At 36.0% G+C, this 26,848-nt stretch overlaps 1 protein-coding gene across 2 annotated transcripts; it reads left to right on the top strand.

Moving 5' to 3' along the window:
* Positions 1–705: 705 nt before the first annotated feature.
* On the top strand, positions 706–26,127 carry LOC122141969. 2 transcript variants are annotated; one of them, XR_006158249.1, is made up of 8 exons: positions 3,650–3,765; positions 12,182–12,346; positions 12,601–12,823; positions 12,919–13,045; positions 13,198–13,360; positions 25,257–25,479; positions 25,575–25,701; positions 25,854–26,127. XR_006158249.1 is itself a non-coding variant. In XM_042750962.1 (5 exons), exons 2-4 carry the CDS (start codon positions 2,997–2,999, stop codon positions 5,921–5,923), a joined length of 363 nt encoding a protein of 120 aa, XP_042606896.1. In that variant the 5' UTR covers positions 706–1,991; positions 2,990–2,996; the 3' UTR covers positions 5,924–5,927; positions 6,090–7,232. The 2 variants fall into 2 exon arrangements, 1 of the variants encoding a protein (XP_042606896.1); XM_042750962.1 differs by lacking the exons at positions 12,182–12,346; positions 12,601–12,823; positions 12,919–13,045; ... (2 more) ...; positions 25,575–25,701; positions 25,854–26,127 and adding exons at positions 706–1,991; positions 2,990–3,086; positions 5,762–5,927; positions 6,090–7,232 and having other exon boundaries at positions 3,655–3,765.
* The last annotated feature ends 721 nt before the right edge of the window (positions 26,128–26,848 follow it).

Here is a 26,848-nt window from a genome sequence, read left to right as displayed (position 1 = left end):
TCAGAGGTGGATGTAGACGGGGAGCATGCGGTCTGTAGGTGTCTAGGTATTAACATATACCGTATTGATCAAACAAACATTGATCCTGTCAAGGTGTACATACACTCACTTTTGCTCAGCCATTTTATTCCAGGAAGAACCCAAACACCACCTCCTGACTGGAAGTGAGTAACTGCTCAGGAAGGAAGTCCACAGAAACCCCCACAGCTCTGGTTACAGATACAACCAACATATATCCAGTAATAAATGCAACACAAGTCAAATCTGAGATCTGTTTTGATCTTTTGATTTTACACACACCTCTGTCATGTCAATCAAGGGTGACAGCACCCAGTGACATGGCAACCACTGTGACAGACAGGCCATATAGCGATAAATCAACACATAAATCTGACCATGTACACATCGGACATATCACAACCTGTCAATCAACGCTGACTGGACCCTCCACAAATCAAGCCATAAATCAGGGTAATAAATCTCCAATCTGACACTTAGGATATGTTTACACTACTGATGACTTCAAGTCATCACGGATTTATTACATATGAATATGATGACCTCAAGTCATCACTGAATAATAATATTACGACACAAATTAATAACATAACCATCAATTCAACACTAAATAATCACATATGAATATGATGACCTCAAGTCATCACTGATTTATTCTGTTACATATGAATATGATAACCTCAAGTCATCACTGATTTATTACATATGAATATGATGACCTCAAGTCATCACAGATTTATTACATATGAATATGATGACCTCAAGTCATCACTGATTTATTCTGTCAAATATGAATATGATGACCTCAAGTCATCACTGATTTATTCTGTTACGTTACATATGAATATGATGACCTCAAGTCATCACTGATTTATTCTGTTACATTACATATGAATATAATGACCTCAAATCATCACTGTTTTATTGTCACATGAATATGATGACCATATGAATGTTGATGTATTATTACTGTTTTAAATCTGTTTAGAAGAAGTTACAGTAAACATTGCATTGTTTTCTTGAGATTATCATGGATTTTAACTTTACATTATTAATGTTTTAATCTAATTGTTTGTGTCCTTTTGCTTTTTAGATTTCAAAATTAGAGATGGAGGAATTCATAAAAACAACGGTCTACAAAGAGGAGCGCTTTAAAAGAAACAAAAAAGAGACTGATATAACTGTGATTTTATTCAGCAAAGACTCACTACCATAAACACCACCAAAGATGCCAACTTCAGGACTGTGAATTCTGCAAGTCTGCAAAATCAAAAAAATTGATATTTCTTGCTTTCATGCAAACGGTCTGGAGCATGCAGGCAACAAAGTCGACGTGCCAAAGGATGCAAGGCCTATGTTTCCTTTAAAAAGAGGACAGACTGGCTCAACAAACTGGTTATAGTCGAAAGGCTTTACACCATTCATTCAGGACATGACCCATCAAGTTCTTCTGAGGGCCACTTAGAAAACATTAGTCAAGAGCTAGTCAAGCATATTCAGGATTTAATATCTCTTGGTGTTAAACCAGATACAATTCTCCTAAAATCACGTGAGTGGTCAAAAGAACAAGGACATACTGATCTCAACAACCGAGCTTATTTTGTTACCCCAAAAGACATTGAAAATATTCGGACATGTATGATTCGAAAAAATCAGCAACACAAAGATGATGCCACTAGTACCTCACGCCTTCTGGAGGGTTTTAAAGACTTTTTTATTTTTTATCAGCCTAATAGTCCTCAAACTGAAAAACCATCCATGAAAGACAACCTTCAAGAATACGGAAGATATATTGTTTTTATGGATGCGACACATGGTGTCAACCAGTATGGTTTTCCTTTATTTACATTACTTGTCAGGGACAGTCATGGTCATGGAATTCCTGTTGCCTATATCATCTAGGGGAATGAAAAGCAGGACACACTTCAGTTGGCACTGAAAGAGCTGAAACCAACATTTTCTGTATCTCCGAGGTAAATACAAACAGAAATAAATAAATTAAATTGATTTTTGTTTTTATTAATTAAAATGTTTAATTATTTTTTAATTATACAATAAATTATTCAATAATGTTTTGGGTATACACAGTTTCTTAAAGGGTCAGTTCACCCAAAGATGAAAATTCTGTCATCGTTTACTCACCCTCAAGTTGTTCCAAGCCTGAATAAATTTATTTGTTCTGCTGAACAAATGTAACCAAGCAGTTGTGGGGCACCATTGATATTCATAGTATTTTTTCCATACTATTCCATCTAATTTTTTATTTATTTGTGTAGATCACTTAAATGACGTACATCACAACTTCAATTAAAGTACCATATTTAATCCAGTGCATAGCAAAATGTATCCTCTGCACAGGATGTCAAAAACACATGGATTAATTTAATAAAAACAATACGTATTACACAGATTGTGCCAAGCACCGATTCTTCTTCTTCTTCTGCTCTGGGAGTCTATGGTCGCCTATAGAACTGCTTGTGGGAAAGTTAAGAAATTTGCCACACAATTCAATTGGTGCCATTATGTAGTCGTGCAATCATCTGTGTCATTTTCCGTAAAATAAACATTTTCCCGCTAATTTTTCCCACCAAAAAAACCTAACCTCCCCTTAGATGGTTGCTCCAATTTTCATGAAAATCAAATCAGATAACCTTAAGATTATGCTGGTAAAAAAGTTATCAGAAGCTTTTGGATAAACCCAACCATTCTTAAATAATGTGCAAACAAATTCTAAGAAGAGCAAGCAAAATTGGACGCAAGGCTATATTTCTGCAATGGTTTAGCATATTCAGACCAAACTTGGTACTTGGTAGATGTTGATCTCTGTACAATGTACAAATTGGTTTGGTTAGTAACTTCTAAAGATAGTAAACAACAAAGATAAAACATAAGGCATTTTTTAGCAGCAAATATCTGTAATATGTTATATTTTTCTCTGCCTTGAAGCTTAAAATGTTTTTATTTTTATTAGCTGCTTTATGGTTGATAAAGACCAGGCTGAAATCAATTCCATCTGTAAGGTATTCAGCGAGTCAGACGTTCTCCTTTGTTGGTACCATGTAACACAAGTAAGTACTAAGTTAAGATAGAATGGCTTTGATATTTGCTGTTTTTTTTTCATATTAATATGAGTTGAACTTTATTTTACAAAAAGTTTTAGTATTTACTGCAGCTATTCTTTAGTTATTTACCTTTCAATGGCTAATTTATCAGTGGATAGAAAATAGCTTCATTTCGCATTGCAACATAATGTAGATACAGCTGAGAATACAGCTAGACTATAAAATGACTTAATGTTATCTGGGTAATAAACCTTAACGTGGGTTCATGTCAGCCTGCCAATCATCAACGCAGTTTAAATTATAATTACTGATGACATTACAATTTGTCTCTTAATTCTGTTTTTATTTTTTTTATTTATTTATTTATTATTTTTTTTTGGAGAAAGAAATTTGTGGGGCTAAATTTTCCTGGGCTATAGCAATAACATTTTTATTTGTCTGAGTAACCCTTAACTGTAAAAAATTGTTGCCATCAATTGATCATAATAATTCTAGCCAAATGTGTCAGGCCAATGGAAGTTCTCACCAGTTTAAATAAATTACTTTACATTTCCCCACCATTTATTACACACAGGCAGTAACTCGTTGGCTGTCAAGATCTGAATCTGGTGTGAGTGGACCTGAAAAGGCAGATTCAAGAGTGCACATCATGCAGTTTATGTCAGAGCTGAAATCCTGTTCAACGGTGTGTTTCTATTTCAATTGTTTTATAGTACAATTTTATCTTGTAGTGTGACATTCATGAAACTTTGGTAACAAGCTTGTAACAACATGCAGTTGTATAATGTTTAAAATTTTTAGTAACGAAAGTTATTATAAAATGTTAACCCACATGTGTATATATGTATGTATATATATATATATATATATATATATATATATATATATATATATATATATATATATATATATACATACACAGACATACATATGTCATATATATATATATATATATATATATATATATATATATATGACATATGTATGTCTGTGTATGTATATATATATATACGTACACGTCACAATCAGAATATACACATATATATATATATATATATATATATATATATAGATACAACTATATATATATATATATATATATTTATTCTGAATGTGACATTTTATAATATCTTTCATTAAAAGTTTACTTTTACTATTTTGTATGTTTGTGTTTCTTTGGCAAAAAATACAGAAAAAAAAAATATAATATTGTAAAATATTATTACATTTTAAAGTAATGATATTCTGTTTGAATATACTTAAAAATATAATTTAACTTTAGATGCAAAGCTTAATTTTCAGCAGCCAGTTACTTCAGCCTTTAGTGTCACAGTCCTTCAGAGATCATTCTAATATGATGCTTTATTATCAATGTTGGAAAAATTTATATACATGTGTGTGTGTGTGTGTGTGTGTGTGTGTGTGTATATATATATATATATATAAACAACTACTCAGACAGTGTGCAGATGTAAACATCGATGTATTACTATGCAAAATAACATTTTTGTATTTTAATAGAAAAGCATTATTTATTTAAAATAGAAATATTTTCTAACAATATACACTACCGTTCAAAATTTGGGGTCAGTAAAATTTTATTCTTTCTTTTTTTGGAAGAAATTAAACCTTTAATTCAGTATGTGTTAAATTGATAAGAAGTGATAGCAAAGATTTATATTATTCACAAATATTTATAGTTTGAATATAAATGCTGTTCCTTTTAACTTTTTATAAATCAAAGAATCCAGAAAAAAGTAACGCAGTTTCCAAAAAAATATTTGGCAGCACAGCTGTTGCCAACATCGATAATTCTAATAATAAATCAGCATATTGCAACATGTGACACTTTATACTGGAGTATTGGCTGATGGAAATTCAGATTTACATCACAGAAATAAATTATATTTTAAAAGATAATAAAAAAGAAACCATTATTTTATATTGTAATAACATTATGAAAGATTATGGTTGTAAAGTCTTACTGATCCCAATATTTTGAACAAAACTTTTGTACACTTTATATTTGTAAGCATTATATTTGATATATTTGTAAACATTTCTATTTACATTAATCATCTGTTAATTATTAGGTAATGTTAAATAAGTTCATTAGTACACATTAACAAACACATCTAATATTTCTAGCTATGTATATATATATATATATATATATATATATATATATATATGTGTATATATATATATATATATATATATAAACTAATGATCTATTAAGCATTAGATGTTTTCTAATGATTAATAAAAGTTATTTAAATTGTTACCCTTTTCAGGTCAAAAGTTTACATAATGTTATTTTAAATAAATAAGTTATAAGTTTATTTTAGTTCTGTCCTGACAGATCTTCACATATAGTCCACAAGACAAAATAATCATTGAATTTATAATATTGACCCCTTGAGAAAGTGTACATAGCCTTGCATTTATTTTGGTGTATAAACATGGATTATTTCAGGTGGGTCACTGTTTTAGTAACTGCAAACAGTGTTATTATATGTGTTTATTCTATCATGTTTAATATAGGCCTAAATGGTTTAAGACAGTATAGTCCATTAAGAACATTACAGATTCTCAGTACACTAACTGCACACACTTGGGTATAGGTCTGCAGTTCTTATACTAATAACATCAAACATGATTTTCCTTGTCCATTTTTACAGGAACATGAATTTAAGAAAAAATCTGAGATGTTTCACTGCCAGTTTAAGAACTTAAAAGATATCTGCAAGTACTTCAGGAACCACTGGGAGACAATTAGTCATCTGTGGTCTAACTTTGGAAGATGCTATAAGCATGGAGACTCTGACACAAACAATCTATAGAACGGTATATATCATTTTTATGCATGTTTACTGCATTATGTATTTGTGGGCTTGCTGGAAGCTAGTGTAGTGTTTTGAGTATTTATTAATTTGTTTAAAAGTGTACATTGTAATAATTCCAACCTGTTGGTGCACTTCATTCTGATCAATTTTTTCCCCCTTATAGTTTCTTCCACCGTTTAAAATACCAATTCCTCTGTGGCATCCGAAATCGTAGATTGGATCATTTGATTGCTGTGCTGCTGAACAAGACTGACAAGTACTTCAGTATAATACAGGATTTACAGTCTGTTGGGAGGGTCAATAACCCTCTGGAATGCAAAATGGAAGAAATAAAGCAATCTGCTGAGAGGATGCTAGAGAATGGATGGGCCATGAAAATTACCATAGCTTCAGAAACATATGTATACAATGTTCCATCTGAGAATAATCCACATGTAGTTTACTGTGTGTGTCCTGCAGAACAGTTCTGCAGTTGTGAAGCTGGTAAAAGGGCACATACGTGTAAGCATCTCTTTGTATTGAGTCTTCTCATTTTGTAGTGGTCCTGAGACTTTTCCAGACATGGACACAACTGCAGGCCCATGCCAATAACTTGATTCTGAGAAATAAGTATAGCATTTCTGCAAAGCCTCAAAAAACAATAGAGGTTGAAAGCCTATTTGGAAGAGCAGCATCAAAACCATGTATTGTGACAAGTATATGTGACTGCTGTACTTTCTCATACCATAAAAATGTGCTTGTCTACTGCTTGCGAAGGGACTTTTCAGTGAGGTGATTGTGACAAAATCAAAAAGTTCTATGAACAATTCAGTAGAGTCGATACAAAATGAAATTGAGGATAAAAGTGCATATGAAGATATGCGTCGTACAACTATCAGGAAACTGGAAAGCGTACTGAAAATTCTACAGACATGGGAGAAAATTCCTGAGGATATTGCCCATAAAGTGAATGAACTAGAAGTGCAAACAAAAGAAGAAAGTATAAACATTAAAGGATTTTGGAAGACTTTGTGATGCGGACATGTCACGTAAAATATGTCCACTGTTTGCAACAAGAAAAAGAAAGACAGACAGAGAAACAAACTCAAAAACAAGGACATATGTCACATCAAGTTTTCCTGTTAAGTCAAGAAGAAAACGCAGAGCAAACAGTGGGCCAAAAAAAATTATTCAAATAAGGTTTAAAAGAAATGTTTTCTTCAAGTGCATATTTTTGCCATTTTATCAAACTTTCTATTTGTTATCTAATACATCTCTTTAGTCCTTCAGTAATCCAACAAATATTTACTATAAAACAACTGACCACAAAAATAAAACTTTGTATTTTGTATTTGTCCATCTAGCTATGTGTATATATATATATATATATATATATAAACTAATGATCTATTAAGCATTAGATGTTTTATAATGATTAATAAAAGTTATTTCTTGAGATGGCCAAGATGGCGCCGAGCATGGCGGCCGTGTTGCGAGCTCCGAGTAAACTTTGCAGTTTTTCGTTTGTTTTACTTGTTTTTTTGTTGTTCTACGTGTTGGATGTTGTTTGTATAACTGTCTACGACACACGCTTCTAAACATTGGTTCCTACGTCGCGGAACGCAAACCGGACTTTGAGTTCTTGAACGCCGGCGCTTTGTTTACAGACACCGCATCAGAGCCCTTTGTCTGGGCTGCGCGGGCGCGACCGAGGAAACGCTGCAGGAAAAGAGCCGGCGTCCTTGTCAGACTCAGGCGTCGTCCCCTCCGACCTCCTCTCCCATCCATTTTGCTGGCTAACGTTCAGTCACTGGACAACAAACTTTGCGAACTGCGGGCACGTATCTCATACCAACGAGAAACAAGGGACTGCTGCATTATTTGCCTCACAGAAACCTGGATGTCTGCAGTGGTTCCAGACTCAGCCATCGAGCTTACGGGGTTCTCCGTGCACCGCTCGGACAGAACGAAAGAGCTCACAGGGAAAAGCACAGGTGCGGGGTGTTTGTTTCTTTATCAACAACTCGTGGTGTGATGAAAGGAAACCTACACTCTATTAAATCCTTCTGCTCCCCCTGATCTGGAATTTCATATGCTTCTGTGTCGACCATTCTGGCTACCGAGGGAATTCACAGCGGTCATAATCACCGCTGTTTACATTCCCCCTCAAGCCAAACACAGACCAGGCACTCAAGGAACTGTATGGGAATATAAGTGAGCAGGAAACCGCGTACCCAGATGCAGCGTTTTTATTGTTATGGGGGACTTTAACAAAGCCAACTTCAGAACAATAGCTCCGAAATATTTTCAACACATCACCATCAACACGCGTGGTGATCGTGTACTGGACTTTCTTTTACTGTCTATGACTGGACCACTGCTACTCTCCTTTCCGGGACGCCTACAAATCTCTCCCACGCCCACCTTTCGGCAAATCGGATCACTCTTCCATTCTGCTGCTGCCTGCTTATAGGCAGAAACTGAAACGGGAAGCACCCGCCCTCAGGACAATTCAATGCTGGTCGGACCAGTCAGACGCTATACTACAAGACTGTTTTGATCACGTGGACTGGGACATGTTCCGGGCAGCGTCTGATGAGCGACATAGAGGCGTACTCAGAAACTGTAACGTGTTTCATCAGGAAGTGTGTAGAAGATGTAGTGCCGACAAAAAACAATCCACATCTACCCCAACCAAAAACCGTGGATTAATAGCGATGTTCGAGCAGCCTTGTCAGCGCAGACATCTGCTTTTAAATCCGGAAACGCTGACGATCACAAACAAGCCAGTTACGATCTCAGGAAATCCATCAAAGCCACAAAAAGACAATACAAAAACAAAGTTGAAGAACAATTCAACACCAGCGATACAAGAGGCATGTGGCAGGGAATCAATAACATCACAGACTTTAAAGGGAATAAACCAGCTACTGTGAACATTGCCGCCTCTCTGCCGGACGAGCTGAATAACTTTTATGCTCGTTTCGAGGCTCACAACACCGCCCACACAGAGAGCGCTCCCGCAGCTGCTGCAGAAGATGTGAGTGCACTCTCCATCTCTGTCGCGGATGTAACCCGATCCTTCCGACGGGTGAATATCCGCAAGGCAGCGGGTCCTGATGGGATCCCAGGCCGTGTGCTCCGAGCATGCGCATTCCAGCTAGCCGGTGTTTTTACAGACATTTTCAACCTCTCCCTCTCCCTGTCTGTGGTTCCCTCGTGCTTCAAAAAATCCACCATTGTGCCCATACCAAAGAAAAATAAAATCACATGCTTGAATGACTGGAGGCCTGTTGCTCTCACACCCATCTTCAGTAAGTGTTTTGAGAGACTCGTCAGAGACTACATCTGCTCTGTGCTGCCTGCCTCACTGGATCCGCTACAATTTGCATATCTTAGCAACCGTTCTACAGACGATGCTATTGCTTTCACCCTACACACTGCTCTCTCCCACCTGGAAAATAAGTAGCTGGTAAGCAGCTTCAAGTTCCTCGGTGTTAACATCAGTGAGGATCTCACCTGGTCTACACACACTGATGCAGTGCTGAAGAAGGCACATCAACGCCTCTTCTTCCTGAGACGACTGAGGAAGTTTGGAATGAGCCCCAGCATCCTCAGATCATTCTACACCTGCACTATAGAGAGCATCCTGACGGGCAGCATCACTGCCTGGTTTGGAAACAGCACCGCTGGCAACCGCAAATCTCTGAAAAGGGTCGTGCGAACTGCCAGCCACATTGTTGGAGGTGAGCTTCCCTCCCTCCAGGACATCTACACCAGGCGGTGTATAAGGAAATCCCGGAGGATCATCAGTGACTCCAACCATCCTTCCCACAGACTGATCTCTCTGCTGCCCTCAGGAAGACGTCTCCGCAGCATCCGATCCCGCACTAGCCGACTGAGGGATAGTTTTTTCCCTCAGGCTATCCGACTTATGAACAGTCTGAACTAATACACCCTACAGCATACTCCACAATATGGTATGCCACACACTGCACTTTAACTTTAACAGTTCAACACCGAATTATTTAATACAATAATCTACCTGCTACCACTGGATTCCATCCAATGCACATCCATAACATTTCTGTATCCAGCCCACGTACACTCTGTTGCACCTTAGCATATTTTCATGCGTATATATGTCTACATAATGTAGAATGTGTACATTCTGTGTATAGTGTATAATGTGTAGTGCTAACTGTATGTATGTACATATTGCGTAAAATGTGTAGTGCTAACTGTAAGTATGTCCAATAGTACACGGTGTGTACTGACTATATGTATGTGCATATTGCATATTTTCACCTGTTGAAGTTTGTATGGTTATATGTTAACTGTTTCTGCAATTTCTGGTGCACGCTCCCAAGAATTTCACTCACCAAGGCACATGTGCTGTGGTGATGTGACAATAAAAGTGACTTGACTTGACTTGTCTAAAATGAAATAAAAATCGAATTGTGATCAAGTAATCGGAACTTTCCTGTTTTTGTTTACAAATCTGAGCTGACAGCTTCCACGTTAGTATATGTGTGCCCCTTATGGGTGCTGAGTTTATTTCATACAGTCCTCTAAAAAGGAAAAGAAAAAATCAGCTGCTGTAGGCCCAAAGCGGTGAGTGGCCAAATCCAGCTCTGATTCAGGGCCAAGGTTTTGCACATTAATCTTCATTTGTTCAATGCTCCTCCTGCAAAACATTTTTTAAATGTTCATGTTACTTGAGCTGCTATCATCAGTTTTCTGTTATAAATCACAAAAGACATTACATTTTTGCTCTCTAGTTGATTAATTGACTTCTTGATACAGGGACTAGTTAACAGGCTGAAAAGGTTTGTACTATGGTAATGCTAGAATAAAATGCACATTAGGCCAATTAATTTTAACAAAGAACTAAAACATCTCCAAAAAGTGCAAATTTTTCACTGTGTGCAAATAAAAACTTAAATTCTGTAAGATTTCAATGCCAAAAGAGGGTTTGTGCAAGGCACTGTTAGTAAATCTGGCCCTTAAAGGCCATCTTTCAATTTAATTGTATAACTTAATTTATACAGAATCTTGTATGAAAATGTCAATTTAAAAAGACATACATAAGAATACATATGTTTTACAACACCCACGGGCAGAAATTAAGAAAAAAGTGTACCTATTCTAAGCTACGCTCCAAAAAAACGCCTTTTCCCAGAGAACGAGTCATATGACGTAAGGACAGGCAAACATAGGCGCTGCCGCCCTGGTTCTCAGTGTGGGTTTACGACGTGGTGGTAACAGAAAAGAGAGATTATCGTTATCGTTATTATAGTTATAGTAGGTTTGAGTTGTCACAATGGTGAATTCTTGTGTTTGTTTTGGATGCAACAACTCCAACTTGTCTGGCCATCGGGTCCACCGATTTCCAAACAAGAAACACAAAGATTTCTGTGCTTGGATACGTTTCGTCCAGGTAAAGAGAAGCAATTTCGCTGCTTCTTCGTTGACGAGACACATGGTGGTATGTGAAAAACACTTCACACAGGACAGCTACAACCAAGGAGATCTTATGGAATTTCGCATAGGATTTCGACGAAAAGAGTGGGTTAGGCTGGCAAATGGAGCTGTGCCATCGGTGCATGCAAGTCCACCAGCAAAATCTGGCGGGAGTGAAGAGTCTAACGTTAACGTTAGCACTAGCAGAGAATCTGAGCGTCGAAAATGAGAGCTTTGCACAGTATTGAGCTAATAAGACAGGGTTCCAGACTGCGACCATTTTCTGAGAATGTGCGAGTTAAAATTTTATTTGGTCGCATTTGTGCGAGTACATGGTCATGTAGCCTACTAACGTTACTCTGTAAAATTCACACATGAATTTTCCTGCATTGAACTTGTTTTAGCGCCCGCCAAAGTCTTATTTGATCGGTGAGTAATGTAGATGAACTGCTGCGCTTGTGACAGGGCGCATATTTAACTAAAAGAACGAGCAGAGAAAGACAGCCGGTCGCACGCGCGCACTCTTTCTCTTCGGAGCCAGGCGAAAGTGTAAACAAGACTTCACTGACTCCAAAAGCATCCAAGTAATTCTTTACAATAATAGTTTTCTTAGTTACATCGAAGTTGCCTTGGTTTTCTTTGACTAATCGAAGCTGGTATCAACAGGGCACATGCAAGGGAATGCAGCTCGGGACTACTTTGAAAAGATTTTGAAAAGATTAGCAGTCTTTTAAATAATGCATGAATGGGGGATTTTTATGAAAGGACTACATTTTTTAAAGTTCAAAGTTGTGATTTTGGTCTGTTTTTTAGATTTTGGGAGAGAGTGCTACCAGTAAAGACGGGGCAGGTGCAACTGCCACTTCAGATCCTGAAGGTGATGGAGATGTACTGTAGACATCTCTACAATGGACCCTGAGCCAGAAGTGGTCCATCGTGGATCACAGTGCAACATAAGATGTTTACATCGTTCATTAGGTAGTTAGCTAATATCTAGCATTCACCATACATGCCATATACAATCACAAATAAGGATTACATGTCAAAATTTTTCATGATCTCCATGGTTACTATTTTGTAATTTACACTTTTCAGACATTAAACATTAAAAATGATGAACTTCATAATGTTAGAAAAATATATTTTGTACTGGGTTGCATTAGATTGTATGTGTTGTTACTAATGAATGTACAATGGTGAACAATTATTAAGATGAATCTCTTTCATCTAAGCTGTTCAGGTAAAGCCTCAGATGGTGGATGTGGGGACTCAAACCGAAAGGTTTGAGCATCGCAGATCAACTCCACTGGCCAGTCCTGAACAAAGTGATGATGAATGGTCATTTTCTGATATCATCAACCATTCTGGTGATATGTCATGGAGTCCAGGGGAGGAGATGTTGAGCGGGTCCTATGAGGAGGAACCAGAAGAGCTGGAATCTCTCAGTGACCCAAAGTAAAAACCTTTTTATTAATGGAAACTGTTTCTGAATGTGTATCAAAAAATGTCATAGTCAGAATTAATGTGTTTTTTCCTTTTCTTGTTTTCAGTGCTGTTGACAAGTTCATTGTTTGCCAGAGGCAGTTGCTGTCCTTGTTCACGGTTTGCCCTACATGCTGTGGGGAAACCCAGGGACACATAATGCACCCGGAAGGAACTTTCATAAAAGTCAAGCAGGTAATGTCTTATTTGTCAACTGTCTGTGAGGAGCTGAATTATAGTCTGTGAATGTACAGTATGTGTATTAATTATTTCTGTCTTAACTATACAGGTATTTCACTGCCTCATTTTAAAGCTGCTTGAGTATTGAATCTTCTCTCATCTTTCAGGCCTGCGGAACTTGAGGTTATGAGCGTTACTGGCAAAACCAAGAGAAGGTGCATCGAAAAACATCCACTTCTCAGGTTGCATGGCTACTCAGACAATCAGGATGCTGAAGCTGTTTGGACTGCAGTGCATAAGTCCCGGCAATTGCTGACACAACACATGAAGGTATGGCTTTCCTAATGTTCCTGCCTAGTATTCCGTACACCCAGTGGACAACCTGCCTGTATGCTGTGTATCGGAACTGCCTGTGGTGGAGATTGGGACATAATTACATCTTGATCATACCATGTTTTCTTAGTAAACAATTCCAATGGTAAATATTGCATGTCCTGTTGGCTGATATTCTACTGTACTACACAACACCAAAGTTGTTTTTATAGTAAGTATATGGAAACCACTGAGTTTAAAAACCTGCTTAACAGGATTTACTATTTTAGTGTAGAAAAGCTGGTTCTTTAAATTGCAGTGTGAAATAATTTTTGCTTAAAAACATACTCTGGTCTGCTGGCTTGGAGAGGGCCATGCTCCTGTCTGAAGTTCATGTATGGCTATCTTCAGCACAAAAGGATTCAGACAGGATGCTTCAATCCCTGGATGGAGTGTGAGGCAGGTAATGTCTTCTGGGGGATCTAGGTTTTGGACAAGGGACCAATAGGCATCGACCTCCCTACAGCACACACTCTCCACTGCTGATGGCATAGCCTCACATCTACCACACAAGCACCTGTTAAACAAAATGTGCTAAGATAAACTCACTCTTCTTCCCTCTTTGTAGCTCTAGTGGTTGGTGTAAAACCTTGTAAGAAACGACATGTAGACTACTTACTTCCTAAAGCTTAGGTAAATATGCACTGTAAAAAGACACACCCCCTGCACAGTATAGGCTGTCAATTAGATGCATTTATCTGCATGCCTTACACCCAGTATCCCTCCACGTGACAATAAAAGATCCTTGTTACAATGACTGTATTTACATGAACAGCATATTCCCGTCCTAACCGGAACACTAACTGCTTTCATACACGTACTCCGCAGTACATGCAAGCTCATTTACATAATGTCCGTCGGAAATACTAAGAGGGGAGTAGTATAACAGCCGGCTAAGTTCGGAATTCCAGCTGGCTGGTTATGTTGTTCAGATATACGGCCCAAACGCTTGACATCTGCAGAAGCAGAACATGCGGACACCTAGGTCTGAAAGCAGTTACTGATTAAAAATCAGCTAGCAATTTCTACAAAATTTCACGATAAACTATGTTGTGCAGAAATGCACAGCATTTCCATCCCTGTCCAGACTAGCTGACCGTCACAGATGTAAGCTATAGCCTACAGCCTACAGCATTCATTTAAAATCTGGGATCTAAATTAAACATTTTAAGACACATGTTGCTGGCATAGATGGTGACAATCTACAAGGATGCTTGAAAAACAACAAAGTCGACAGCAATATTGCTAAATATGATTTATTAAAGATACTGCAATGTGATAAACATGGAGACAATGTTAGCCACAATTAGCTATAGCCTGTGGTCACTCACCAAGACACCTGCCCAATTCTCCACCGATTCTCCTCACACCACAACTCTATCTCTCTCCTCTGTCCATTTACCCTTCCCCTTAACTCTGCCTGACCCCTCTCTCGCATAGGCGGCTCATAATTATACAGCAATGGCCCATCGTAAGAGTTGACATCAACCCCTGCTGCAACCTCTTCACTGACTCCATTATGAAGAGATGAGATTTACCGGCCGTTGCGTCACTTCCGATCAGCGTTTTTGACAGCGGAAGTAATTTTACTCACAATTTCTTTAAAAAACTTATTTAATGCACATTTATGATTAATTTCTTCACGCAAATCGAGTTCCTACACTATTTATCTACACGTTGATTCACAGGGATCTTCAACTTGAAAGATGTTCTTTAAAAGCAAGGAACTTTTGCCAGTGGTTTTACATAAGAGCAACATTCAAGATGCCCAGTCCTTAAAATTTATTTAAATGTTCAGCAAAGCAGACATGAGTTTAAAACTCATTATATTTTCAAAAAGATAAGGATGTCAAAATTTATGGTCAAAAAATTTGATTGATGAGGATCATAAAAGCCATCTGTTTTGTACACCTGTTTGGGACCCCCCACCCCTCCCTGTACAGCCCCCGTGTGTGACCTTTTTATGAACCTTAAAGGGAATTTGGCGGGAGGGAAAAGTGTTTTTTTGTGTGTGGCCATTTGAAAACTGTTCAAAACTATGTGCTTTAAACTTTAAAATGTGAAAACGTGAAAATGGTATAAGGGAAGTTTTTATTAAGGTTTACATACACAATGCATTTAAAGAAAAAGGTTATAAACATTGTAATACAGTGAAACAGTGTAATGATCGTTTTTGTACTCGGAAAAGGGTAAAAAAAGGTTCATGGTATGTACAGTATTTAAGAGTTGTTAAAACAATTTAAAAAGGTGTTAAAGTTTTACAAATTAAATAAAAAAGAAAACTAGGTTACTGATTATCTATCTATCTAAAATAAACAACACGTGAGAGTCAAAGCTTTTAGAAAAGAAAGTTTGTTAGCAGTTAGAAAAGAAAAGAAAACTAGGTTACAGAGTTTTATAGCATTTGTATCTTACCTCAAACTAAAACAAAAAAAGAAGCGAACGTAAAGCAAATGGTAGTTTTTCAATGTTACAAATCAGGAAAAGTTAGCATTTTGTCACGCCGGCAGAAAAAAGTTAAACAAAAGAAATAACACCACACAGCAGAGCTTATCCATCGAATCAACCTCACGCGCCGCTGTCAAACTCAGAATGAGTTCAGGAGAGCTTCGGTCAAGCCACACCTACAGCCCTGCCCCTCTAACGATCAAGCCATGCCTACAGCCCTGCCCCTCGAACGATAGAGAAGAGACCAGCGCAAAATGGATTTAAATGTTAAAAGAATTAAAGTAACGTTTTTAATAAATATACACCATTTCTTAATTGGTGAAAACGTTCTACCTGTTTAAACATTAGACCAATGTTTTTTACTTTAAAATGAGGTTAGTCTATACGATTTTTTCGTCTAAACAAAAGTTCTTGTTGGAAAAGCTTTGGTTTTCTTAATGTGAAAATCTGTTACTCCTCTACTTTTTCTTTATATTTATTTAATTTTTTATTCAGTGTTGTTTATTTATTTATTTTACATTTATTTTGTTTTATGATGTACAGAGTGTGAACGAAAATTGAGTGTAATCTCAGTCAGTATTTGTAAATCTACCAGTAATGTATGTCTTTCTGTGTTAATGTTCAAAGCATTGAATTAAAAAAAAAAAAAACACCCACTAACACATCCCTAATAACGCAGGCCACAAAGATAGATTTAAATGTATGTTAAAATAATTAAACAAAGTAACGTTTTTAATAAATCGACATCAGTTCATAATTGATGAAAACATTCTACCTGTTTTTAACATTAGACCGATGTTTTTACTTTTAAAATAAGGTTAACCTATACAATTTTTTTTTTTTTTTTTGTTTGTCTAAACCAAAAGTCCTTGTTGGAAAAAAGTGTTGTTTTCTTTTATTTTAATAAGCCACTCACACTTACTTTATTAGCTTAAATCCTTTATTATGTCTTGTATGTTGTCAGTATTAACTTCCGGCATTGCTATATCAGTTAAAACATGCGTATAGGCATACAAAAAGCTAACTTGAATGAAATGTTTGGAAAGTCTTTGATTTTCTTGCCATAAAACTTGTTATCAGTTGAAATAGACATAGAATGTCTAAACTTTTACAACATTACACGAAAGGCTAAATATTTCATCTCAAGTAGCTAGTGCACTGAAACGCGTCTGGTGTCTGGGGACTGTGTGATTACTGGCGCGGCCATATCAGCGAAAGGTATTTTGAAAGACTGTAAAACATCTAAATGTTTTCAGGGTTTGCAACTCAATTGTAAACTAATTAGTTTTTGCGGGATCTGGCGTTGTAAATGGTGGTGCTGAGGGTCAGCTAAAGCTCGACATTTTGTGTTCAGTGATCAAAGGGTGACAATTTAAACTTTATGACGTAGACCTGTGAGCGTGAGGTTAGCTGAAAGTTCATTTACTGGTCATAAGGATGTGAGATCTATGATTGTTTTAACAAGGAAGACTATGGTATATAGGAAAATGTTGTTTAATTTAGTTTATTTATAAGTTACATTTATTATTTTTATTCACACCTTGATTTTTCAACCTCAACATAATCGTACTGAGAATGCAAACAAGTACACAAACACAAGCATACAATCACAATCTCACACACACACACACACACACACACACACACACACACAAGTGAAACATACAGAAAAAAACATGAACATGCACACAAACAAACACAAACATACCGACTAAAACTTACAATCAAACACAAATATACACCCAAACTCAAACAAGTACACAAATATACAAACAAACAAACTAGGTCACAAACACAAACATACAAACATAAACATACTGTACAAACAAACATAAACCACAAACACAAGCATACAAATGCAAACATACAAACTAAAAATTACAAACAAGCATACAAACGTAAGCAGCAAACACAAACATACAATAGCAAACATACTGTACAAACAAACATACAAACTAAAACTTACAAACAAACACAAATATTACACTCCAAACAAAAACAATAAAACAAACAAACATACAAAACAAACAAACTAGGGCACAAACACAACATACAAACATAAATATACTGTACAAACAAACATACAAACGTAAACCACAAACACAAGCATACAAGTGCAAACATACAAACTAAAAATTACAAACAAGCATACAAACGTAAACAGCAAACACAAACATACAAATGCAAACATACAAAACTAACAAACTAGGGCACATACACAACATACAAACATAAACATACTGTACAAACAAGCACACAAACGTAAACCACAAACATAAAATGCAAACATACAAAGATACAACTAAAATTACAAACAAACACCCCCCATACACCCCCAAACTCAAACAAGTACACAAACATACAAAAAACAAACTAGGTCACAAACACAAACAAACACCCAAAAACAAACACTTACACAAACACATACACAAAAACACAAACATACTGTACAAACAAGCATACAAACGTAAACCACAAACACAAACATACAAATGCAAACATACTGTACAAACAAACATACAAACTAAAAATTACAAACAAACAAAAACGTAAACAGCAAACATACAAATGCAAGCATACAAAACTAACAAACTAGGGCACAAACACAACATACAAACATAAACATACTGTACAAACAAGCATACAAACGTAAACCACAAACATACAAATGCAAACATACAAAGATACAAACTAAAATTACAAACAAACACAAATATACTCCCCCAAATTCAAACAAGTACACAAGCATACAAAAAACAAACTAGGTCACAAACACAAAACATACATGAAAAAACAAACACTTACATAAACACATACACGCAAAAACAAACACTTACACAAACACATACACAAAAACACAAACATACTGTACAAACAAGCATACAAACGTAAACCACAAACACAAACATAAGAATGCAAACATACAGAAAACATGAACATGCAAGCAAACAAACACAAATATACCCCAGACTCAAACAAGTACATAAAGATACAAACAAACAAACTAGGTCACAAACACACAAATTTGTTTTCATAAGGTTTCTTTGAAACCAAAACTGCTTCTTCTACAAGTTGCTACAAATGTCTCACAGAACTTTTACAATAGATTAAACTTTCTTTCTCACTTTACAGTTGGCATTGTTAACCATGCTGTTTAAAATAGTTTTAAAAGTATTCTTTTTAGCTTTCATGTAGGATTCATGTCCGCACAAGTGTTTTTAGTAAGAGTCCTGAGACATACTAAATGCTTTAGATTGTTTAAAACAATTGAGTTTATGCATTTTTCTTGAATATGTATACAGTGACCGATGAGTACATGAAGCAGAAGAAACACATAACCTCATAAATGCATTGTGGTTGATGTTAATCAATAATAATAATAAAAAAGACTTAATTGATATATCATATCTTACTATTGATATATCATATCTTACTATCTTTTCAAAACACAATAAACATTCTTATGACTTTTTAAATGCGAACAACCGGTTTTGTTGGAAAATAAAATAAAATAAAATAAAATAAAATAAAATAAAAAATAAATAAATAGATGAATAAAAACATAGTGTTATGTTTCATAGTTAGAATGCTTATAGTTTGTAGTAAAATCACACATTTAAGCTAAAACATTTTTCTTTCAAACACTCTCATGCACCACACAGTTTTCTCAGACACTCCTCACAAACTGTCAACAAGATCCGTAAGTTTTGTTTTAACATTTAGCTGTAGCTGAGACCCTGATGGAATTATTTTACGCACAGTTTTGGGAAGGTTATAGATTAAAAATGACCCTATTTAAAATCTAAAAGGTAGTGTAACTATTTCAATTTCTTTAAAAAAGTAATGTAACTGATTACATTTGATAACATGTTTTAAGACTTTTCTAAATATGTAATGTTTTCAACCGTTAATCTTTTGAAAAATGTAAACCGGCCAGGGTTAACATTACAGTAGGACTCAACAACTAATGACTGTCAGACTTTTAAAATCCTTCATCACTTAAATTAGGATTGTGATAATTTCATTTTAAAGCACAACCACCACAAAATCAGATTTGCTCTGAGATTGTTCTGAGATTAAATACATATTTAAAATAATAGCTATGATACTGTTTTGAAATCAAGTTTTTGCATAGCTATGACGAGGAAAGCCCCCCCCCCCCCAGCATCTAGCAACAGATAGAAAATAGTTCAACTTAAGATGTTAGAAACATCTTTAATATGGGCAAGCTTTAGTCTTAAATTTGTACAAACCAACTTTAACAGAGAAAGAAGGTTTTCAGCACTTGTGGGCTTTTCTTTCTGTTCATTTGCTTATTTGCACTAACAGAGTGTTTCTGTTCATAGATGTGCTAAACTGAGCGTTTTATGCTTAGAAGCTCAAATATATGTTCATGATCATAAAACTAGTAACTCACTGAAATCTGTATTCTGCATTGCTAAAACATTTCATTTAAGATGTTAGAAACATCTTTATTATGGGCAAGCTTTAGTCTAAACTTTGTACAAACTATCATTCTCTAACAGAGAAAGAAGGTTTTCAGCACTTGTATGCTGTCTTTCTGTTCATTTGCTGTTGCACTAACAGAGTGTTTCTGTTCACAGAAGCGCTAAACTGAGTGTTTTATGCTTAGAAGCCCAAACATAAGTTCATGATCATAAATCTAGTAACTCACTGAAATCTGTTTTCTGCATTGCTAAAACATTTCATTTAAGATGTTAGAAACATCTTTAATTTGGGCAAGCTTTAGTCTTAACTTTATACAAACTTTCATTCTCTAACAGAGAAAGAACGTTTTCATCACTGGTTGGCTTTCTTTCTGTTCATTTGCTTAGTTTCACTAACAGAGTGTTTCTGATCACAGAAGCTCTAAACTGAGCGTTTTATGCTTAGACGCTCAAAAATAAGTTAATGATCATAAATCTAGTGACTCACTGAAATCTGTTTTCTGCATTGCAAAAACATTACATTTAAGATGTTAGAAACACCTTTAATGTGGGCAAGCTTTAGTCTTAACTTTGTACAAACCAACATACTCTAACAGAGAAAGAAGGTTTTCAGCACTGGTTGGCTTTCTTTCTGTTCATTTGCGTAGTTGCACTAACAGAGTGTTTCTGTTCACAGAAGCACTAAACTGAGTGTTTTATGCTTAGAAGCTCAAACATAAGTTCATGATCATAAAACTAGCAACTCACTGAAATCTATTTTCTGCATTGCAAAAACATTTCATTTAAGATGTTAGAAACATCTTTAATATGGGCAAGCTTTAGTCTTAACTTTGTACAAACTTTCATTCTCCAACAGAGAAAGAATGTTTTCAGCACTGGTATGCTGTCTTTCTGTTCATTTGCTTAGTTGCACTAAGAGAGGGTTTCTGTTCATAGAAGCGCTAAACTGAGCGTTTTATGCTTAGACGCTCAAACATAAGTTCATGTGCATAAATCTAGTAACTCACTGAAATCTGTTTTCTGCATTGCAAAAACATTACATTTAAGATGTTAGAAACACACTGAATGTGGGCAAGCTTTAGTTCTAACTTTGTACAAACCAACTTACTCTAACAGAGAAAGAAGGTTTTCAGCACTGGTATGCTGTCTTTCTGTTCATTTGCTTAGTTGCACTAAGAGAGGGATTCTTTTCATAGAAACGCTAAACTGAGCGTTTTATGCTTTGAAGCTCAAATATAAGTTCATGATCATAAAACTAGTAACTCACTGAAATCTGTTGTCTGCATTGCAAAAACATTTCATTTAAGATGTTAGAAACATCTTTAATATGGGCAAGCTTTAGTCTTAACTTTGTACAAACCAACTTAGTCTAACAGAGAAAGAAGTTTTTCAGCACTGGTTGGCTTTCTTTCTGTTCATTTGCTTAGTTGCACTAACAGAGTGTTTCTGTTCACAGAAGCGCTAAACTGAGCGTTTTATGATTAGAAGCTCAAACATAAGTTCATGATCATAAAACTAGTAAACTCACTGAAATCTGTTTTCTGCATTGCAAAACATTACATTTAAGATGTTAGAAACACCTTTAATAAGGGCAACCTTTAGTCTTAACTTTGTACAAACCAACTTAGTCTAACAGAGAAAGAAGGTTTTCAGCACTGGTTGGCTTTCTTTCTGTTCGTTTGCTTAGTTGCACTAACAGAGCGTTTCTGTTCATAGAAGCGCTTAACTGAGCGTTTTATGCTTAGACGCTCAAAAATAAGTTCATGATCATAAATCTAGTAACTCACTGAAATCAGTTTTCTGCATTGCAAAAACATTTCATTTAAGATGTTAGAAACACATTGAATGTGGGCAAGCTTTAGTTCTAACTTTGTACAAACCAACTTACTCTAACAGAGAAAGAAGGTTTTCAGCACTGGCATGCTGTCTTTCTGTTCATTTGCTTAGTTGCACTAAGAGAGGGTTTCTTTTCATAGAAACGCTAAACTGAGCGTTTTATGCTTTGAAGCTCAAATATAAGTTCATGATCATAAAACTAGTAACTCACTGAAATCTGTTGTCTGCATTGCTAAAACATTTCATTAAGATGTTAGAAACATCTTTAATATGGGCAAGCTTTAGTCTTAACTTTGTACAAACCAACTTAGTCTAACAGAGAAAGAAAGTTTTCAGCACTGGTTGGCTTTCTTTCTGTTCATTTGCGTAGTTGCACCAACAGAGTGTTTCTGTTCATAGAAGCGCTAAACTGAGCGTTTTATGCTTAGAAGCTCAAACATAAGTTCATGATCATAAAACTAGTTACTCACTGAAATCTGTTGTCTGCATTGCTAAAAGATTTCATTTAAGATGTTAGAAAAACCTTTAATATGGGAAAGCTTTAGTCTTAACTTTGTACAAACTTTCATTCTCTAACAGAGAAAGAAGGTTTTCAGCCCTTGTTTGCTTTCTTTCTGTTCATTTGCTTAGTTGCACTAACAGAGTGTTTCTGTTCTTCATAGAAGCTCTAAACTGAGCGTTTTATGCTTAGAAGCTCAAACATAAGTTCATGTTCATAAAACTAGTAACTCACTGAAATCTATTTTCTGCAATGAAAAACATTTCATTTAAGATGTTAGAAACATGTTTAATATGGGCAAGCTTTAGTCTTAACTTTGTACAACTTTCATTCTCTAACAGAGAAAGAAGGTTTTCAGCACTGGTTGGCTTTCTTTCTGTTCGTTTGCTTAGTTGCACTAACAGAGTGTTTCTGTTCATAGAAGCGCTAAACTGAGCGTTTTATGCTTAGACGCTCAAACATAAGTTCATGATCATAAAACTAGTAACTCACTGAAATCTGTTTTCTGCATTGCAAAAACATTACATTTAAGATGTTAGAAACACCTTGAATGTGGGCAAGCTTTAGTCCTAACTTTGTACAAACCAACTTAGTCTAACAGAGAAAGAAGGTTTTCAGCACTGGTTGGCTTTCTTTCTGTTTGTTTGCTTAGTTGCACTGACAAAGTGTTTCTGTTCATAGAAGCGCTAAACTGAGCGTTTTATGCTTAGAATCTCAAACATAAATTCATGATCATAAAACGAGTAACTCACTGAAATCTATTTTCTGCATTGCTAAAACATTTCTTTTAAGATGTTAGAAACATCTTTAATATGGCCAAACTTTAGTCTTAACTTTGTACAAAATTTCATTCTCTAACAGAGAAAGAAGGTTTTCAGCACTGGTATGCTGTCTTTCTGTTAATTTGCTAAGTTGCACTAACAGAGTGTTTCTGTTCATAGAAGCGCTAAACTGAGCGTTTTATGCTTAGAAGCTCAAACATAAGTCCATCATCATAAAACTAGTAACTCACTGAAATCTGTTTTCTGCATTGCAAAAACATTTCATTTAAGATGTTAGAAACATCTTTAATATGGGCAAGCTTTAGTCTTAAAATAGTATAAAACTTTCATTCTCTAACAGAGAAAGAAGGTTTTCAGCACTGGTATGCTGTCTTTCTGTTCATTTGCTTAGTTGCACTAACAGAGTGTTTCTGTTCATAGAAGCACTAAACTGAGCGATTTATGCTTAGAAGCTCAAAAATAAGTTCATGATCATAAAACTAGTAAACTCACTGAAATCTGTTTTCTGCATTGCAAAAACATTTCATTTAAGATGTTAGAAACATCTTTAATATGGGAAAGCTATAGTCTTAACTTTGTACAAACTTTCATTCTCTAACAAAGAAAGAAGGTTTTCAGCACTGGTATGCTGTCTTTCTGTTCATTTGCTTAGTTGCACTAACAGAGTGTTTCTGTTCATAGAAGCGCTAAACTGAGCGGTTTATGCTTAGAAGCTCAAACATAAGTTCATGTGCATAAATCTAGTAACTCACTGAAATCTGTTTTCTCAATTGCAAAAACATTACATTTAAGATGTTAGAAACACACTGAATGTGGGCAAGCTTTAGTTCTAACTTTGTACAAACCAACTTACTCTAACAGAGAAAGAAAGTTTTCAGCACTGGTTGGCTTTCTTTCTGTTCATTTGCGTAGTTGCACCAACAGAGTGTTTCTGTTCATAGAAGCGCTAAACTGAGCGCTTTATGCTTAGAAGCTCAAACATAAGTTCATGATCATAAAACTAGTTACTCACTGAAATCTGTTGTCTGCATTGCTAAAACATTTCATTTAAGGTGTTAGAAACATCTTTATTATGGGCAAGCTTTAGTCCTAACTTTGTACAAACCAACTTACTCTAACAGAGAAAGAAAGTTTTCAGCACTGGTTGGCTTTCTTTCTGTTCATTTGCGTAGGTGCACTAACAGAGTGTTTTTGTTCATAGAAGCGCTAAACTGAGCGTTTTATGCTTAGAAGGTCAAACTTAAGTTCATGATCATAAAACTAGTAACTCACTGAAATCTGTTGTCTGCATTGCTAAAACATTTCATTTAAGATGTTAGAAACATCTTTATTATGGGCAAGCTTTAGTCTTAACTTTGTACAAAATTTCATTCTCTAACAGAGAAAGAAGGTTTTCAGCACTGGTATGCTGTCTTTCTGTTCATTTGCTGTTGCACTAACAGAGTGTTTCTGTTCATAGAAGCGCTAAACTGAGCGTTTTATGCTTAGAAGCTCAAACATAAGTTCATGATCATAAAATTAGTAACTCACTGAAATCTGTTTTCTGCATTGCAAAAACATTTCATTTAATATGTTAGAAACACATTGAATGTGGGCAAGCTTTAGTTCTAACTTTGTACAAACCAACTTACTCTAACAGAGAAAGAAGGTTTTCAGCACTGGTATGCTGTCTTTCTGTTCATTTGCTTAATTTACACTTTTCAGACATTAAACATTAAAAATTATGAACTTCATAATGTTAGAAAAATATATTTTGTACTGGGTTGCATTAGACTGTATGTGTTGTTACTAATGAATGTACAATGGTGAACAATTATTAAGATGAATCTCTTTCATCTAAGCTGTTCAGGTAAAACCTCAGATGGTGGATGTGGGGACTCAAACCGAAAGGTTTGAGCATCGCAGATCAACTCCACTGGCCAGTCCTGAACAAAGTGATGATGAATGGTCATTTTCTGATATCATCAACCATTCTGGTGATATGTCATGGAGTCCAGGGGAGGAGATGTTGAGCGGGTCCTCTGAGGAGGAACCAGAAGAGCTGGAATCTCTCAGTGACCCAAAGTAAAAATCTTTTTATTAATGGAAACTGTTTCTAATTGTGTATCAAAAAATGTCATAGTCAGAATTAAATGTGTTTTTTCCTTTTCTTATTTCAGTGCTGTTGACAAGTTCATTGTTTGCCAGAGGCAGTTGCTGTCCTTATTCACGGTTTGCCCTGCATGCTGTGGGGAAACCCAGGGACACATAATGCACCCGGAAGGAACTTTCATAAAAGTCAAGCAGGTAATGTCTTATTTGTCAACTGTCTGTGAGGAGCTGAATTATAGTCTGTGAATGTACAGTATGTGTATTAATTATTTCTGTCTTAACTATACAGGTATTTCACTGCCTAATTTTAAAGCTGCTTGAGTATTGAATCTTCTCTCATCTTTCAGGCCTGCGGAACTTGAGGTTATGAGCGTTACTGGCAAAACCAAGAGAAGGTGCATCGAAACATCCACTTCTCAGGTTGCATGGCTACTCAGACAATCAGGATGCTGAAGCTGTTTGGACTGCAGTGCATAAGTCCCGGCAATTTTTCCGCCATCAGCGCTATTACACTATCCCTACCATTGTGCGGGCCTGGAGGAATGAGCAGAGGGGGATCATCAGGGAGTTGAAGGAGACTGGGGTGGATTGATCCTGTCTGGTGACTGCAGGTAGAATGGTCCAGCTCACGTCACTGATGTAGAACAGGTCAGTGTGTTTTTGCATTGATCTCTAAATGTAACTGTTTTTGACGTTCTTAGATCAGAATCTCCTGGAAACTGTGCCAAATATGGTAGCTACTCCTTGATCGAGGATCGAATTAACAAGGTTTTGGATGTTCAACTTGTCCAAGTAAGTTGATGTCACAGAATTCTTGTGTCTGATTTAGTTACTGATATTACTGTAACTGTTCAGTAATAATCAGTTGGTTTTGCAGAGTTCAGAAGTCCCAAGCAGCTCTTGGCATGAGCTAGAGGGTCTAAAGCGGAGTATGCAGTTCCTGATGGACCAAGACATGCAAGTGTCTGCTCTGATATAAGGCAGAAATCGGCAGGTAATGATGCTAGGAGAGATCTAAAGCTGAACAGCATTGACAGGCACAGTATCACTCAAAATAAATTCTAAATTCTATAAAATCAGTTTGTTTTAGGCAACACAGTCTCACCCCTATTCGTCACATACTGCCGTTTGGTCATTTCCCCCTCATGTCCATAAGCCGACGTTGAGGGTACCCCCTATTCGTCGCTTGACAACGTAGAGGGTCGTCTGATAGATTTGAGTGCAAATCCCTCATCTTTGAATTTTGACGAAATGGGGTTATCCATCCAGCGGTTTGCCTGTGCTGGAAAGTATGGTTTCAGGTGATTGATGCGTCAGTATAGGTGTGCGATAACCCGATCGT

Source organism: Cyprinus carpio, chromosome B23 (genome assembly GCF_018340385.1).
Source record: "Cyprinus carpio isolate SPL01 chromosome B23, ASM1834038v1, whole genome shotgun sequence".
NCBI lineage: Eukaryota > Metazoa > Chordata > Actinopteri > Cypriniformes > Cyprinidae > Cyprinus > Cyprinus carpio.
Note: the sequence above shows the minus strand (reverse complement) of the source record. Positions and strands in the feature narration are given on the sequence as shown.